Raw genomic sequence first — 14574 nt, 5'->3', positions numbered from 1 at the left:
TTTCTATCTATAAAAAATAATTAAAATCTGTTTTTTTTTTTGTATTATTATTACAAAGGGATTATAAACTGTACTAATGTTTTTTGTATTCAACAGCAATAAGAACCTTCTATAAACAGCTTTGCTCGATGCTTATTTAAAGTGATTAGAAGGCTATCCATCTATTATCCTAAGTAACTGAGATAAATATTTTATTTTTATTTTAAATGCTATGTGAGGGCCTTAGGGTCGCCTTTATGACAAAAAAGTCTATATTCACTTAAAATTTATATTTTAAAATAAAAAACTATCATATCATTACTGCTTCGTGTATTACGGTGATTCGTGGTGGTATTAAAAAATACCCCTCCTCCCCCACCAAACATCAGGTGTATTTTTAGTTACGAGAAAAAATTGTAAAATTTTTGTTTTTTTTTTGTGAAAATGTTTGGATTAAAAAAAATAGGTAAAAAATAAATGCACGTTATACTTTACAATACGATACTTTATGGTTTTTTGTCAACCCCCCTCGCCCTAAATACTTCACGTGATTAATGAACGCCCCCATATGAGGTTTTTATAAAATCGTTGAACACACGTAAAAACAAAATTTAAATCTGATTTATATTCAATATATAAATAAACGTTAAATTACATTTTTCATCATTGTAGTGGATGGAGTGTTTAATTTGTACAGAAATGTCCTTTATCATTTCTTTTCGAGATAAGTCGAAGTGGCAAGCCAGAAGCAATTGTCACTGACCCGGTGTTTTTGCTTCCCATCACTAAGCAAAAAAAAACATGCATTGGCGTAGGAAAAAATTGATTTTTAAATTAAACTAGCTGTAAGTGGAATTCTGTCTTAAGGCAATTAGGGCATCGTGTCTTAAGGCAAATTGCTGGAACTTCCCGTACCAAAAATTATTATTTTTTTAAAAAGGATTAACATTTTTGAAAAAAATTTACTTCGAAATAATTAGATTTTTGAAAGAAAAATTTTTTTTTTGAAAACAAACTATTTTTTTGAAAAGAAAAATGTTTTCTTCATTTTGACATATTTTGGAAATTCTGAACTTTTTTTCAAAGCAATCGTACTGCTTGAACTGCATAGAGACGAATTGTCACAGCGCAAATGCCGCGCCGCCGTCTAACGCGTAAACATTGGTACGGAACCCATAGAAATGTAAAAAAAAATTATACTTATTGTTAAAATTTCTATACAATATCTGATAATTTGATGTGCATATGTCTAATCATCATTTTTAACCGCCGAATGGCATTTTTTTTTACTTTTTTCATTAGATCTCCGAAACCGCCAGACCTGCCTTCATGAAAATTTGATCAACTCTTCATCTTGCCAATACAAGTAAAATGTTTTTTGAATTATTCAAATCGGACGCTCCGTTCTCTTAAAAACTGAGTTACCGTTTTCGGCACTTTTTGCCCCGTATCTTCGGAACGGCTAGACCTAACTTCGCCAAAAACTAATCAGCACGTCTCCTTATCAGTACAAATCGAATGTTTTTTGAATTATTCAAATCGGTTGATCCGTGTTCCCGAAATCGTCGACGAAAATTTGTATCCGCACATACATACACACACATACATACACACACACACACACACACACACACACATACATCCATTTTTTCTAAGGTATGCCAAAATATTTAGAAACCTCTGAAACGTAAAGATATATAAAAATTTTCATTTTCGATTTTTTTGCGATTACTATAACTTACCCTACGGGAAGTTAATAAAAGGAAAATATTTCATTATATCTCTAGGTACATCAAACGTCCATTTTGCACACCAGACCTACATTTTATCAGGCATTCAGAAAGTAAAAAAAAATCTAAGAAACTACATCCAATAATACAATTCTTTATAGGCAGTAAAAAATTTGATACTTATAGTTTGACTTAAAATAAGTCAACGGATATTTGAACACTTTTACAATTCTTCTGTTTTTGAATTTATTTAGTTTGCCATAAAATCATAAAGGAAGTATCATTCTAAATCTAAATCTAAATGAAGTATCATGTGTTTAAATCTCAGAACTTTATCCAATGATGCATCACTTTATGGTGATATTAGTATATAAAATAAAAAATGTAGATTGGCTAAATAGTTGAATTTAAGGATTTATATAGGATCTAAACATTTACATAGATAGTGAAGGATCTAAATAGATAGGTTTATTAAGATTTTTCATTCTAATTTCAGCTAAACTGTTAGGATACCAGGTCAGTCTTTATTTTTGCCTGAACATTTTATTTCTATTAAAAACGAGTAAAAATTTCATATGATTTCGAAGCATTTGCAATATGTAATAAAATTATTTTACAGATTAAATCAAATGCTAATTTTCATAACGACCTAAATATTAAATGATAATATTTTAATAATACCGATTATCTGCAGACATTGATAAAAAATTTATAATTTGCAAAATTTATTGAAAGTCATGCCATGAACATCTGATTTTATTCAAATTTGATAAGATTTTAATTTATAGATTTAATTTATTTAGTGATAATTGATATATTTATTTAAACGGTAACATATTTTTGATTTATTAATATATGAATTATCTAATTAAAAACATCTATAGATAATTAAATAAATTCTTTTTAGATAATATTGTATGGAAAAATATTCAACAAGGAATTTAACATGAATTTAAGATCTCATCACAACTAGAACCAGAAAAATTTAAATTAACTTATATATATATATATATATATATATATATATTATATGACATTTTTTTTATTTTTATTAATTTTATACAATTTTAAATTAATATACTCATTAAAATTTTACATATAAAATTAAGTGCTGAGTAGTAGATAATTTTATTTTTTTAAAAACTGTGTAGTATTACACCTGACAAATTATAATTATTAAGAAAGATACAATTTTTATTTTATTTAATCAATATTAAATAATGTTATGCCGCAGGAGCATTTTAAAATATCAGTTTTGTTCAATAGATTTTAAGCATGACATGCCAAAACGTTAAATAATAACCATAGTTTTATATTTTTATTGTTTTTTCGGTATGTAAATAAATCTCACTTGTTAATATGCTATTTATTTAAATATAATTAATATTTATTCCAAACAATATTAATATTTGAATTTCTTTATTTTCGCGCCTTATATTCGAGTTGTCATTTGTGATAACTTCACGTCACTCTGCGTGTCAAACAGTGTTGCCAGCATCGACATATCCAATCCAAACTTGCACACAAGTTTTGCATGATTTGTCATTTTTCCACATAGTTTTTGTGCATCATTTTATTTTTCAAAATATAATAAGCGAGAATAAATTTAATTCCATTGTTTTTAGTGCTTTGTGCCGAACCGGCTCACCGGTTTTTATATCCGTAATGCAAAAAGTTCTATAAAACAAACACTACACATTTTGCTTTACTAAAGTGCAACTATTATTAATTTAATCATGACGGTGCCTAATAAGATGGACGTAGATCGCGGTGAGGGCTTTCGCCCTTACTATATCACTAAAATAGAGGAGTTGCAGTTGGTCGTTGCTGAAAAAAGTCAAAACTTGCGACGTCTGCAAGCCCAAAGAAACGAACTCAATTCTAAAGTAAGAATGCTAAGGGAAGAACTCCAACTTTTGCAAGAACAAGGTAGCTACGTTGGAGAAGTTGTAAAGCCCATGGACAAGAAGAAGGTTTTAGTCAAAGTACACCCTGAAGGTAAATTTGTTGTCGACTTGGATAAGAATATTGATATCAATGATGTTACACCAAACTGTCGTGTAGCTCTGCGTAATGAAAGCTATACTTTACACAAAATTCTACCTAATAAAGTAGATCCTTTAGTCTCTCTTATGATGGTTGAGAAAGTCCCAGATTCAACTTACGAAATGGTTGGTGGTCTAGACAAGCAAATCAAAGAAATTAAAGAAGTAATTGAATTGCCAGTGAAACACCCTGAATTGTTTGATGCTTTGGGTATTGCTCAACCTAAAGGTGTGTTATTGTATGGCCCCCCTGGTACTGGTAAAACCCTGTTAGCCCGTGCTGTAGCCCATCACACAGAATGTACTTTCATCAGAGTCTCAGGCTCAGAACTCGTACAAAAATTCATTGGTGAAGGCAGCCGTATGGTGCGTGAATTGTTCGTCATGGCCAGAGAACACGCACCCTCCATCATATTCATGGACGAAATTGATTCTATCGGTTCATCACGTATAGAATCAGGCAGCGGTGGTGACTCTGAAGTGCAACGTACTATGTTGGAACTTCTCAACCAACTGGATGGCTTTGAAGCGACTAAAAACATCAAAGTAATCATGGCAACCAATCGTATTGACATCTTAGATCCAGCTTTGCTCCGTCCTGGTCGCATTGACAGGAAAATTGAATTCCCACCACCAAATGAGGAAGCTCGTTTAGATATCTTGAAAATTCATTCAAGGAAAATGAATTTGACTAGAGGAATTAACCTGCGCAAGATTGCTGAGCTCATGCCTGGTGCTTCTGGAGCTGAGGTGAAAGGAGTGTGTACGGAAGCTGGAATGTATGCTTTGAGGGAACGCAGGGTACATGTTACACAAGAAGATTTTGAAATGGCGGTGGCTAAGGTTATGCAGAAGGATTCGGAGAAGAATATGTCCATCAAGAAGTTATGGAAATAATGGGATAATATAGTTGTAATTAAATTTCTTTATTAAATGTGTTTTTGTAACAAATAAACATCTGTTTATTAATTTTTTTCTTTTATTTTAAACAAGGGCTTTTGGTTTCAGGATAATTTAGAAATATACATATATTTCTTTAAGGGTTCATAATATTTCAATGCAGTTTTTTAACTTCTCATAGGGTAGTTCTAGTAATGGGCCAAAAATCAAAAATAAGAATTCGATTCCTATAGATAAGGAGATGTGCTGATTAGTTTTTGGCAAAGGTAGGTCCAGCCGTTTTGATTTCAATAATTCAAAAAACATTTTCTTGTATTGGCAAAATGAACAACTGACTAAATTTTTGGGAAAGTAAAAAAAGTAAAAGAAATCCAAAACATTTCAAAATAAAAAAAAAATTCCAAAAGTTATTTTTTCTCAATAATCTATTTTTTTTTCAAAGTCCAAAACAAACTGAATCTTTTTTAAAAAAGTTATTCTTTCTCAAAAATTTAAAATTTTCTCAAAATTCTAATTTTTTCAAAGTTTAAAACAAATTGAATATTTTTTAAAAAAGTTATTTTTTCTCAAAAATTTAAAATTCTCAAAAATATATTTTTTTCAAAAATTTAAAACAAATTAAATCTTTTCTAAAAAAGTTATTTTTTCTCAAAAATTTAAAATTTCTCAAAAATCTATTTTTTCAAAGTTTAAAACAAATTGAATCTTTTTTAAAACAGTTATTTTTTCTCAAAAATTTAAAATTTCTCAAAAATCTAATTTTTTCAAAGTTTAAAACAAATTGAATCTTTTTTAAAAAAGTTATTTTTCCTCAAAAATTTAAAATTTCTCAAAAATCAATTTTTTTTTTAAGTTTAAAACAAATTGTATCTTTTTTAAAAAAGTTATTTTATCTCAAAAATTAAAAATTCCTCAATAATCTAATTTTTGCGAAGTGAAAATTGAATCTTTTTTCAAAAAGTTATTTTTTCAAAGTTTAAAACAAATTGAATCTTTTTTATAAAAGTTATTTTTACTCAAAAAATTAAAATTTTCTCAAAAATCAAATTTTTGCAATATTTAAAACAAATTGAATCTTTTTTAAAAAAGTTATATTTTTTTTTTCAAAAATTTAAAATTTCTCAAAAATCTATTTTTTTCAAAGTTTAAAACAAATTGAATCTTTTTTAAAAAGTTATTTTTTCTCAAAAATTTAAAATTTATCAATAATCTATTTTTTTCAAAGTTTAAAACAAACTGAATCTTTTTTAAAAAAGTTATGTTTTCTCAAAAATCTAATTTTTTCAAAGTTTAAAACAAATTCAATCTTTTTTAAAAAAGTTATTTTATCTCAAAAATTTAAAATTTCTCAAATCTGATTTTTTCAAAGTTTAAAACAAATTGAATCTTTTTTAAAAAAGTTATTTTTTCTCAAAAATTTAAAATTCCTCAAAAATCTAATTTTTTCAATGTTTAAAACAAATTTAATCTTTTTTAAGAAATTTAATTTTTAGTACGAGAAGTTCAAGGAATTTGCCTTAAGGCACGATTTCATACACCACCAGTTTTTGACAAATTTACATGTAAGCTGAAAATTTGTCTATTTCTGAAATGTATAAAATAAGTAAAAACAAAAGCTTATAACATACCTTTTATTTTCCTTAAAACTTTACAAAAATGAAAGATTTTTTCACTGTTTTTTTCCAAATTTTTCATGTTACCATTTGTTACCCTTCTTTTTCTTCTTCTGGGTAACTTTACGTTGCTGCTGCCTTGGTCCCTGGGCATCAGGGGTTGTTTGTGGCACAGGAGAATTTTTGTTTTGCAAATTCTGTGCTTTGGTCATATCGCTAAAGAAAAAAATAATAATAAAATATCGAGTTAAACATATAAATACATGTTTGAGTATTTCCATAACACTTACTATTGATCAGCTGCACCAGTAGCCATACCCTGAGAACCTTTAATAATATCTCTAGTCCTCCTGTCTCTCTTCTTCCTGAAACCTGTCCGTTCATGTTTTGGTAACCAACGTTCCGGGTCAGGTGTTTGACTGGCATCATAATTTTTAGGTAGTTTTCCTTTCCTTTTGCGGTTTTTCTTGGTTTTGCTTTTTTGCAGCAGTTCAGTACCAGGAGTTCTGGAAAAGATTGGAATATATTTATAAACATAATTTGTTAAACTAAATACTTCGGTTGCAAATATGCTTCTAAAATAATTTTATTATTTTTATTTTTATATTATAAATAATTAATTAGTTAACTAAAAACTTATAATTTAAAAACACTTAAAAAAAATTGAAACAAAATATTTCTTTCAATAAAATACCTAAAAATTTGTAAAAAAAATACTTATATTGTAAAAATACTTATCAATTTGTTTGGAAAAATAATAATTATAATATAAGACACTTATAAATTTGTTAAAAGATCATAAAATAACCTAAAATTTGTTAAACAATATAATTATATTGTAAATATTAAAATACTTATTAAATTGTTAAAAAATACTTGCAACAAACAAACTATTTATATTGAAAAATAATTAAAATTAACTGAATATAAATAAGTTTATAGTAAACTAGTGGGGTGGGTGGCATCCTGCCTTAAGGCAAATTGCTGGAACTTCCCGTACCGTAACGAAATATTCGAGGAATATTGAATGTTTTCAAATAGATTATTATAAATATTGTAACATTGTCTAATATTTATAAGAATTATATAATCTGAATTGCAGAGTTGAAATTATTTGTTTAAAGTATATTAGAACTATAGTCAGAATTAAAAATAAAATCTGAATTATTTTCGATATACAAAAAATTAAAAAAAAAAGAAAAAAAGAAATGGGACAAATTTTTTTTTCCAAAATCGATTATTTTGTTAAGACAAGCAGAAAGTTCTTTCAATCAATTGAATCGGACGCTTAGTTCTCTCAAAAACTGCTATTTTTTGTACATTTAGCTCTGTATCTCCGAAATGGCTGGGCCTGCCTTTGCGACAAACTAATAACCCCTTCTCCCAATCATTACTAATTGAATGTTTTTTAGATCATTCAAATCGGATGCTCCGTTCTCTCAAAAACTCGATTTCTACTTTCCGCACTCTTTGCTCCTTATCTCCGTACCTGCTGGACCTGCCTTTGCCAAAAACTAATAAGCCCATCTCCCTATCAATAGGAATCGAATGTTTTTTAAACCATTCAAATCGGTTGATCCGTACGCCCGAAAACGTGGGCGAAAATTTGTATCCATACATACATACATACACACACACACATCCATTTTTTCTGAGGTATGTCAAAATGTTCAGAAACCTTCAAAACGTCGAGAAATGTAAAAATTTTCAATTCCGATTTTCGGCCCATTACAATAACTTACCCTACGGGAAGTTAATAAATTAAATGAATAAGTAATATAATATTTAATAGTTAATAAACTTATTATATCATTATATTGATGGCTTGTAAAATAAATAAATAATATAATTCTAGTAAGTCTTTACCCCGGTGATGCTTCAACCCGTGATACCGGCTTCTTATTTTTGGAACCCATAGCCCAATTGGTATTTTCCAAAGTTTCCAAATCGTTATCAGAAAGACCTAGAGTTGGCAGTCTTTGACTAGCCTAAAAATACATACAAAATATTATTTTGTGATCAAAACAATAGCGTTAAACTGTATATATACCTTAAATGCTTTACCAGCATCAAATTGCACATAAGCAACTACTAATCTAGCCAACGTTTTAACATCATTTGGATTGATTTTCAATAGTTGCTCCAAACTAGAAGCTGCAGTCTCTGGTTCTCCGCCACGAAGATGGAAATCAGCAGCTTGTCTCCACATGCTTTCTAAATCACCTGCACTTTCCTACAAAGAAGTAAATAGAATTATTTTAATATTAGTAAATATCATATCTTATATATAAAATTCTTCTGTAATGATGTATGTATATATGCTCCTCCTAAACGATTGTTCGGATTGTGATAAATCTTTCTGAAGTTTGTTAAGGGATTTTTTTAGGATTATAAAAATATAGTAATATTGTAGAAATAGATGAAAAAAAATGCAAAAAACGATATGTCATTGAAAATATTTGAGATATTGTTTGGCACTGAAAACAAATAAAAACTGTCATCTGCCAAAAATTTCAATTTACTTATGAGCCTAGACAATATTAGAATATGTATAATGAATTCATGATTATGAATAAGAAAAATGAAATGTATACATTATTATTGCCAAAAAGCAGCTGAGATGTGCCAGAAATTAAAATAATATAAAATACAGTATATGTTAGCAGATTGAATGATACACATACGAACAGGATTTGACAAATTAATTTATTCAAAATATGAAATAAAGTAATAATCAGGGCCGGCTTAGAGGACGAAAACACAAGATTCGGATATGAAATTTTAAATATAGTTTATTTTTAATATCATTCAAGAAATACATAATTTCTTTGCATCTTTTACTAATCTTTGCATATTTTTAAAATACGTTAAAAATTTCACTTTAAAACAACAAATGGGGAAGTAAAGATGAATACATACAATTCGGCCCTTATAATATCATTTTAATAAAAAACTGTTAAAACAGATAAAATAATAGGCAGGGGGTGCTAGAAAAAAAAGCATGTGAGCGCTAAGGACCCCAGGAGCATTCCTGGTAATAATGTATATTAAATTATTACTAAGAAAAATATAATTTAGATATTATAATTACTAAAAACCATTTAAAATATGATACGAGATTTTAAAAATTATAGGCAACATTATTGGAGCAATCATTTTGGGTGGAAAAATCCAAGGTGATATTGTACCTTTACCGCGGATACTAGATATTAATTTTTTTGAATTTGTTATACCGTTTAAAAGTCTTCAATTTTCAATATAGTGTGGGAATTGAGACTCATATTTTATTTAAAGCAGTTGTTCTACATTTAACATCACTCATATTGATGTATATTGATATTGATGTATTATTAATTATTAGTATAGGATATTGAACAATTATAGGCGCGGGTACAGGACGTCTGTCGGGTCATCTAGTATATACATATAATTAAAGGTACTACCTACCTTGTTCTTCTTATACCATTCAACAGCTTCTTTCAAAATTTGTGAGGCCTCATTAATTCTTCCTTCTCCTTGCAACAAAGTTACCAGCGCAGATACAATTCCCGGTTTAAATCTTGTTGCATCAAGATTCTTCAATTGCTTAATTGCTTCTGCACGATCACCCTAAATAATAGTAAAGTACAACTATATATATTACAATAACAATTGCTCTGATTTTATTATCTAAATGCTGCTTACATGAGATAATAATAATTGAACGCAAGCCAATCTTGCAGCAAGTGCTTCTTCAGGATATTTTTTAGCATGCGCTTGTAAACCACTCGTAGCCTGTGCTATGTTATTCTCTTTAGCTAATAAACTAGCTTTGATGAGCTCAGAATTTAAAACTTCTGATGGATATGTTTTGTTTAAATGTGAACACAACTGTTTGCATAATTCACTCTGGAAAATAATAGAAAGTTAGACAAAAATATTTAGAACAAAAGTTCATTATAAACTAATTATTTTATGTTTGCAAAAGTTAGGCTGGGTTCATGGAAAAATATTCCTTTATCTAATTTATATTAAGTTTTTTTAAATATATATAAATATATATATATATATATAATATATATATATATATATATATATATATATATATATATATTATATATATATATATATATATTATAATATTTTATATTTTTGATTATTGTTATTACTTGATTAGTGTACAAGGAAAGTAAAGCATTATTCGACGCTATAGTCTTTCTTTGTCTGTAATTCAATTTTTGTTGGGCAGCATCAGACGTGGCAGCTTTCATCTTTTTTTTAGAATCAAATACATTTTGATCTCCATTGATAGCAGTCAAATTATTACCAGCAACAGCAACTAGAGAAGCATCACTTGCTTTATGACGTAACGCCTCATTATATAATACTGTAGCCTCTGCAATACGACCTAGCTGTTGTTGACAATAGGCTTGTTGAACCCTAAAGAAGAACGATATAAATAAATAAAGGCTTATAGTATGTTATCAATACTATAATTTTATAATCTTCTTACTTTAATATTGCAAGTTCTTCCAGTATGTCCTCTTCAGACGCTCCATCTTCCTCAAGCATCTTCTTGCATTGTTCTTGACAAGCAATCAATTTTATTTCAGCCTCTTTGTACTTCATTTGTCCAACCAACATGCAAGCTACGTTATAACATAATTCATACGTATGCTCAGACTGAGGCTGTGTTAAAGGAGCTTTATCCTAAAAAATAATTTTTATAAAAACATTGTTATCACAGTTTTAATATAAATCTATTACTCTTACTGGGTTTTCAGTATACATATTAGCAATAACAGCAGACATATTAGTAGCCCTTTCATCTTCATAATCATCATTAGTATTTTTAACAATATCTCTATAAACACTCAAACACTCGTTATAATTTTCCAACCGGTACAAAATCTGTGCTCTGAGTTCTTTTAACTCAGGCGTCAGACTTCCTGCAGAATCTACTGTCGTCAATGCATCTTGAGGCTTATTGAGACGATATTCGCAGTAAGCTTTGTAGAAAATTAATTCTGGAGAAGGCTTAGAGATTGTAGATAATGCTTTATGGGCATCATTGAATTTAGATAATTGTATAAGTGATACGATTTTGCACTGGAAAGCTTTTGACTCATCTGGGGCAAGTTGAAGAACTGAAACAATAATAAAATAAATCATATATATATATATATATATATATATATATATATATATATTGTCATGTAAATTAAATCGATGATTCAAATTCTACTAACTTTTGTTAGCAGCTTTCAAAGCCTTTTCATAATCTCCACTCTGACCATATTTATTTAATTCTATATAACCTGATCTGATATTATTTTCTTTCGGAGTAGCCATTGTATGGATTTGTTTTTATTAAAAAAACACAAACCATACACTTTTATTAAATTATTTTATATAAAACTCAAAAAATACATATATTTAAATACTTTACTAATAAATGGCAGTAATGTCAATTTTTGACACGTTGTATTTGGAGAACCAGTCTGCGCAGGTTGGCCAACGTAATCGAAATATTAGGACGTAAACGCATATTCATCAACCTATTTTTTCTATTACTACTGCTACAAAAGCTTAATTATTTAATAAAAGCATTTTTAAACACAATTTTTATAAAAAAATTTAAAACCACATAACAAATTATTGCTAATTTATTTGAATATCAGATTTGAAAATCATTATTTTCATTTTTATCATTTTGATGACTATTAATTGCACGTGTGCCATCACCCTAATGTTTCGTTGGTAAAAGTAAGGTTATGTTAGCGGCGCGAACAAAATATAAATGTCACAAAGAGTTATTTTCATAATATTTCTTCAACTCACACATTTTATGCAAAAATAGCACAATAAAACAGTACCACACTTGATAACAAATCAAGTTTTTGTGAGAATATGCTATAATTATCATATCTTATCCAGTGTCTTGTTTCAAGTTTGATTTTTTATATTTAACATGGATTCATCAGATTTATCAGATTTTAGTTCAATTTTACATGCCGCCGAACAATTAGTTGGTGGCACAGGAGAATCGAGACATTTGCCTCGGGTCGAAAGATCTTTGGGACAAGTCTTGGAGGCTTCGCAAGAATTGCATTCTAGACTTGCTCAGGAAGGCACACAAGATGTCCAAGCGTTAGTAGAGAAAAAAATATAATAAAAATATATTATGTACATTTTAAGCAAATTGTCCAAGAGCAATATCATTTATGTTGCTTTATTCTAAATGTATTCTTGTACACTTAAATCTCATTTATCGTCACAATTTATTACAATACATTCATTTTATTTTTAAATCTTACTTTCAAGCCTATATATTAGACATATTACTTGAAGAACAATACCATTTATTTGAAACAAGGATGTTTTCTATATCTTTTACCAATTAACCTTAAATTTTTTTATTATTTTAGACATCTGTTGCTTGGATCAAAAGGTGTCGATTTAACAGAAATTTCACAAAAGTTACATTCATTGAGTTCGCAAAGAACACTAGAACCTTTAGATCCAGTAGCCGATACAGATATTCAAAGTTTCTTAAGAAATGAGAAGGAAAATGCTATATTGTCTGTTATTGAAGAAGTTCACAAAAACGTAAGTATTAATACATTTTGGAATCGATGATATAGTTAGTAAACTAAGCATTTTATAGATTTTGTTTGTAAAATATCATCCATGAAATATGTAATAATATAATAATAATAATAATTTAGATTTGAGAATTATTATTATTTATTATTCTTTTTATTCTTTTCCAGTCATTCAAAGATGTTGAAAAAAGTCGCTGGGATCATGTACTAAGTGAATGGCGTCAGGAAAAATGTAAACTTATGGGAGCCTTAATAGGTCCTTCACAAAATTGGCTAGACTTAAATAAGAGCGTAGCCAGACACACAGTCGTTCCAGACACAGCACCAACTTCTGGTCAACCGAGTAATTTGGATAATAAAGAAATGGCTTATGCAAAGGAGGTGAGATAAATGAATTTATAATTAAGATTAAGATAGGAATATAAGTTTATATAATTTACTACTTCTGATTTAATTACAGATTACTGATTACAATAAATTAGTTGTGCAAGGTGCTATGAGACCACATTTGGTGCAAAAGTTTGCAAATTTAGCCAACAAATTTTCAGATACTGTAAGTACATAATAATAACAGAAATAAATTTATTCGGACTTGAATAGATGTTTTAATTTGTTGCTTGTAATTTTTTTTAGCGAGTTGCTAACTTATGGCATATATTACGATATATCACAGAATTTTCACCTCTGCCTCACACTGAGGATCCTATTAAATCTCGAGTGGATTATGAAAATGCTATTGTGAAACAGGCTAAAAAATATTTAGAAGATAGGTAAACAAATAAATAAATAAATAAATATATATATATATATATATATATATATATATATATATAGGTACATATAATTATATTTATTATTTTAGGTATGTGAATTACATGAACTCCTGTGTCTCCCAAAATTTAGCTCTGGCACAAAGAGGCGGCGAGCCAGGAACTTATTCCTTGGTTAGAGCTTTTGTTAGTTTACGAATGCAATCAGAAGCTGGCAATATGCAAGGATTGCAAGACGGTGATGTGAACGGCAGGCCTTTGTGGCCTATGGTTTATTATTGCTTGCGTGCTGGAGATTTGCAAGCTGCACAACAATGCTTGCAGAATTCAGGGTAGGGATAATTGAATTTGTAGAATTATTTATTAACTTCCCAAAAGAGAGAACATACAGATAACTTTCCTACAATGCAGTACTCTGATGATAACCGACTACTGATTAAACGCGGTTTTGTATATGTAGACAGTTTTATATATATCGAATATAACTTATATCTAGTTAATTATTTTTCAGTTCTGGTAATGAAGACTTCATACAAGTACTGGCTGAACGTATAAGGAAACCTGATCAAAGAGTGAGCAGTGCATTAGAAAATGCTCTGAGACTTCATTACAGAAGACATATAAGAAATGCTTCGGATCCATATAAGAGAGCTGTAAGTTATTCAATGATATTTTAAAAAACGCCGAGAAAATCCGATTCGCTAATTTTATGTTTTCTCGACGTTTCAAGACATTCTGAATCGAATGAGAGCAAATTTGGAAAAGGTTTGTGTATTTGTATGTGTGTGTGAACACATTTTTACCTTAAATCGACGATTTCTCAAAAACGACAGGGCCGATTTCAAAAATTTAAAGGCCGTTCGATGTAACTCGATAAGGTCTTGCTTTTATCAGTTTTGTGCGACGATCATCCAAGCCGTTTATTTTATTTATTAACTTCTCGTAGGGTAAGT

At 28.8% G+C, this 14574-nt stretch overlaps 3 protein-coding genes across 5 annotated transcripts in view; 1 reads left to right on the top strand and 2 right to left on the bottom strand.

The window, feature by feature from the left end:
- Positions 1-14574, bottom strand: part of LOC113363777 (lysosomal alpha-mannosidase-like) — a 48558-nt gene that overhangs the window by 21008 nt on the left and 12976 nt on the right. The gene's annotated exons all lie outside the window — the stretch shown is intronic.
- LOC113363797 (26S proteasome regulatory subunit 8) lies at positions 3257-4651 on the top strand. The gene has a single exon (XM_026606279.1). It carries the CDS (start codon positions 3446-3448, stop codon positions 4649-4651), a length of 1206 nt encoding a protein of 401 aa, XP_026462064.1. The 5' UTR covers positions 3257-3445.
- Positions 6321-11716, bottom strand: LOC113363787 (signal recognition particle subunit SRP72-like). The gene is made up of 10 exons (XM_026606272.1): positions 11496-11716; positions 11020-11393; positions 10760-10956; positions 10416-10686; positions 9952-10155; positions 9715-9876; positions 8318-8500; positions 8134-8255; positions 6558-6773; positions 6321-6483 (listed from the first exon to the last, which is right to left on the bottom strand). Exons 1-10 carry the CDS (start codon positions 11596-11598, stop codon positions 6351-6353), a joined length of 1965 nt encoding a protein of 654 aa, XP_026462057.1. The 5' UTR covers positions 11599-11716; the 3' UTR covers positions 6321-6350.

This window comes from Ctenocephalides felis, unplaced genomic scaffold (assembly GCF_003426905.1).
Source record: "Ctenocephalides felis isolate EL2017-DRISC unplaced genomic scaffold, ASM342690v1 CF-g0.4_SCAFFOLD_00845, whole genome shotgun sequence".
NCBI classification, from domain to species: domain Eukaryota; kingdom Metazoa; phylum Arthropoda; class Insecta; order Siphonaptera; family Pulicidae; genus Ctenocephalides; species Ctenocephalides felis.
The sequence above is the reverse complement of the archived record's forward strand: the minus strand, read 5'-3'. Positions and strand labels throughout refer to the sequence as shown.

Bases quoted from the DNA above. Each gene is read 5' to 3' on its own strand.
- LOC113363797 (XM_026606279.1), top strand. From the start codon at position 3,446: ATGACGGTGCCTAATAAGATGGACGTAGATCGCGGTGAGGGCTTTCGC.
- LOC113363787 (XM_026606272.1), bottom strand. From the start codon at position 11,598: ATGGCTACTCCGAAAGAAAATAATATCAGATCAGGTTATATAGAATTA. The intron at 8,256-8,317 runs GTATATATACAG...ATGTATTTTTAG, and splicing joins ATGCTGGTAAAGCATTTAAG to GCTAGTCAAAGACTGCCAAC. The intron at 6,484-6,557 runs GTAAGTGTTATG...TTTTTTCTTTAG, and splicing joins ACTGGTGCAGCTGATCAATA to CGATATGACCAAAGCACAGA.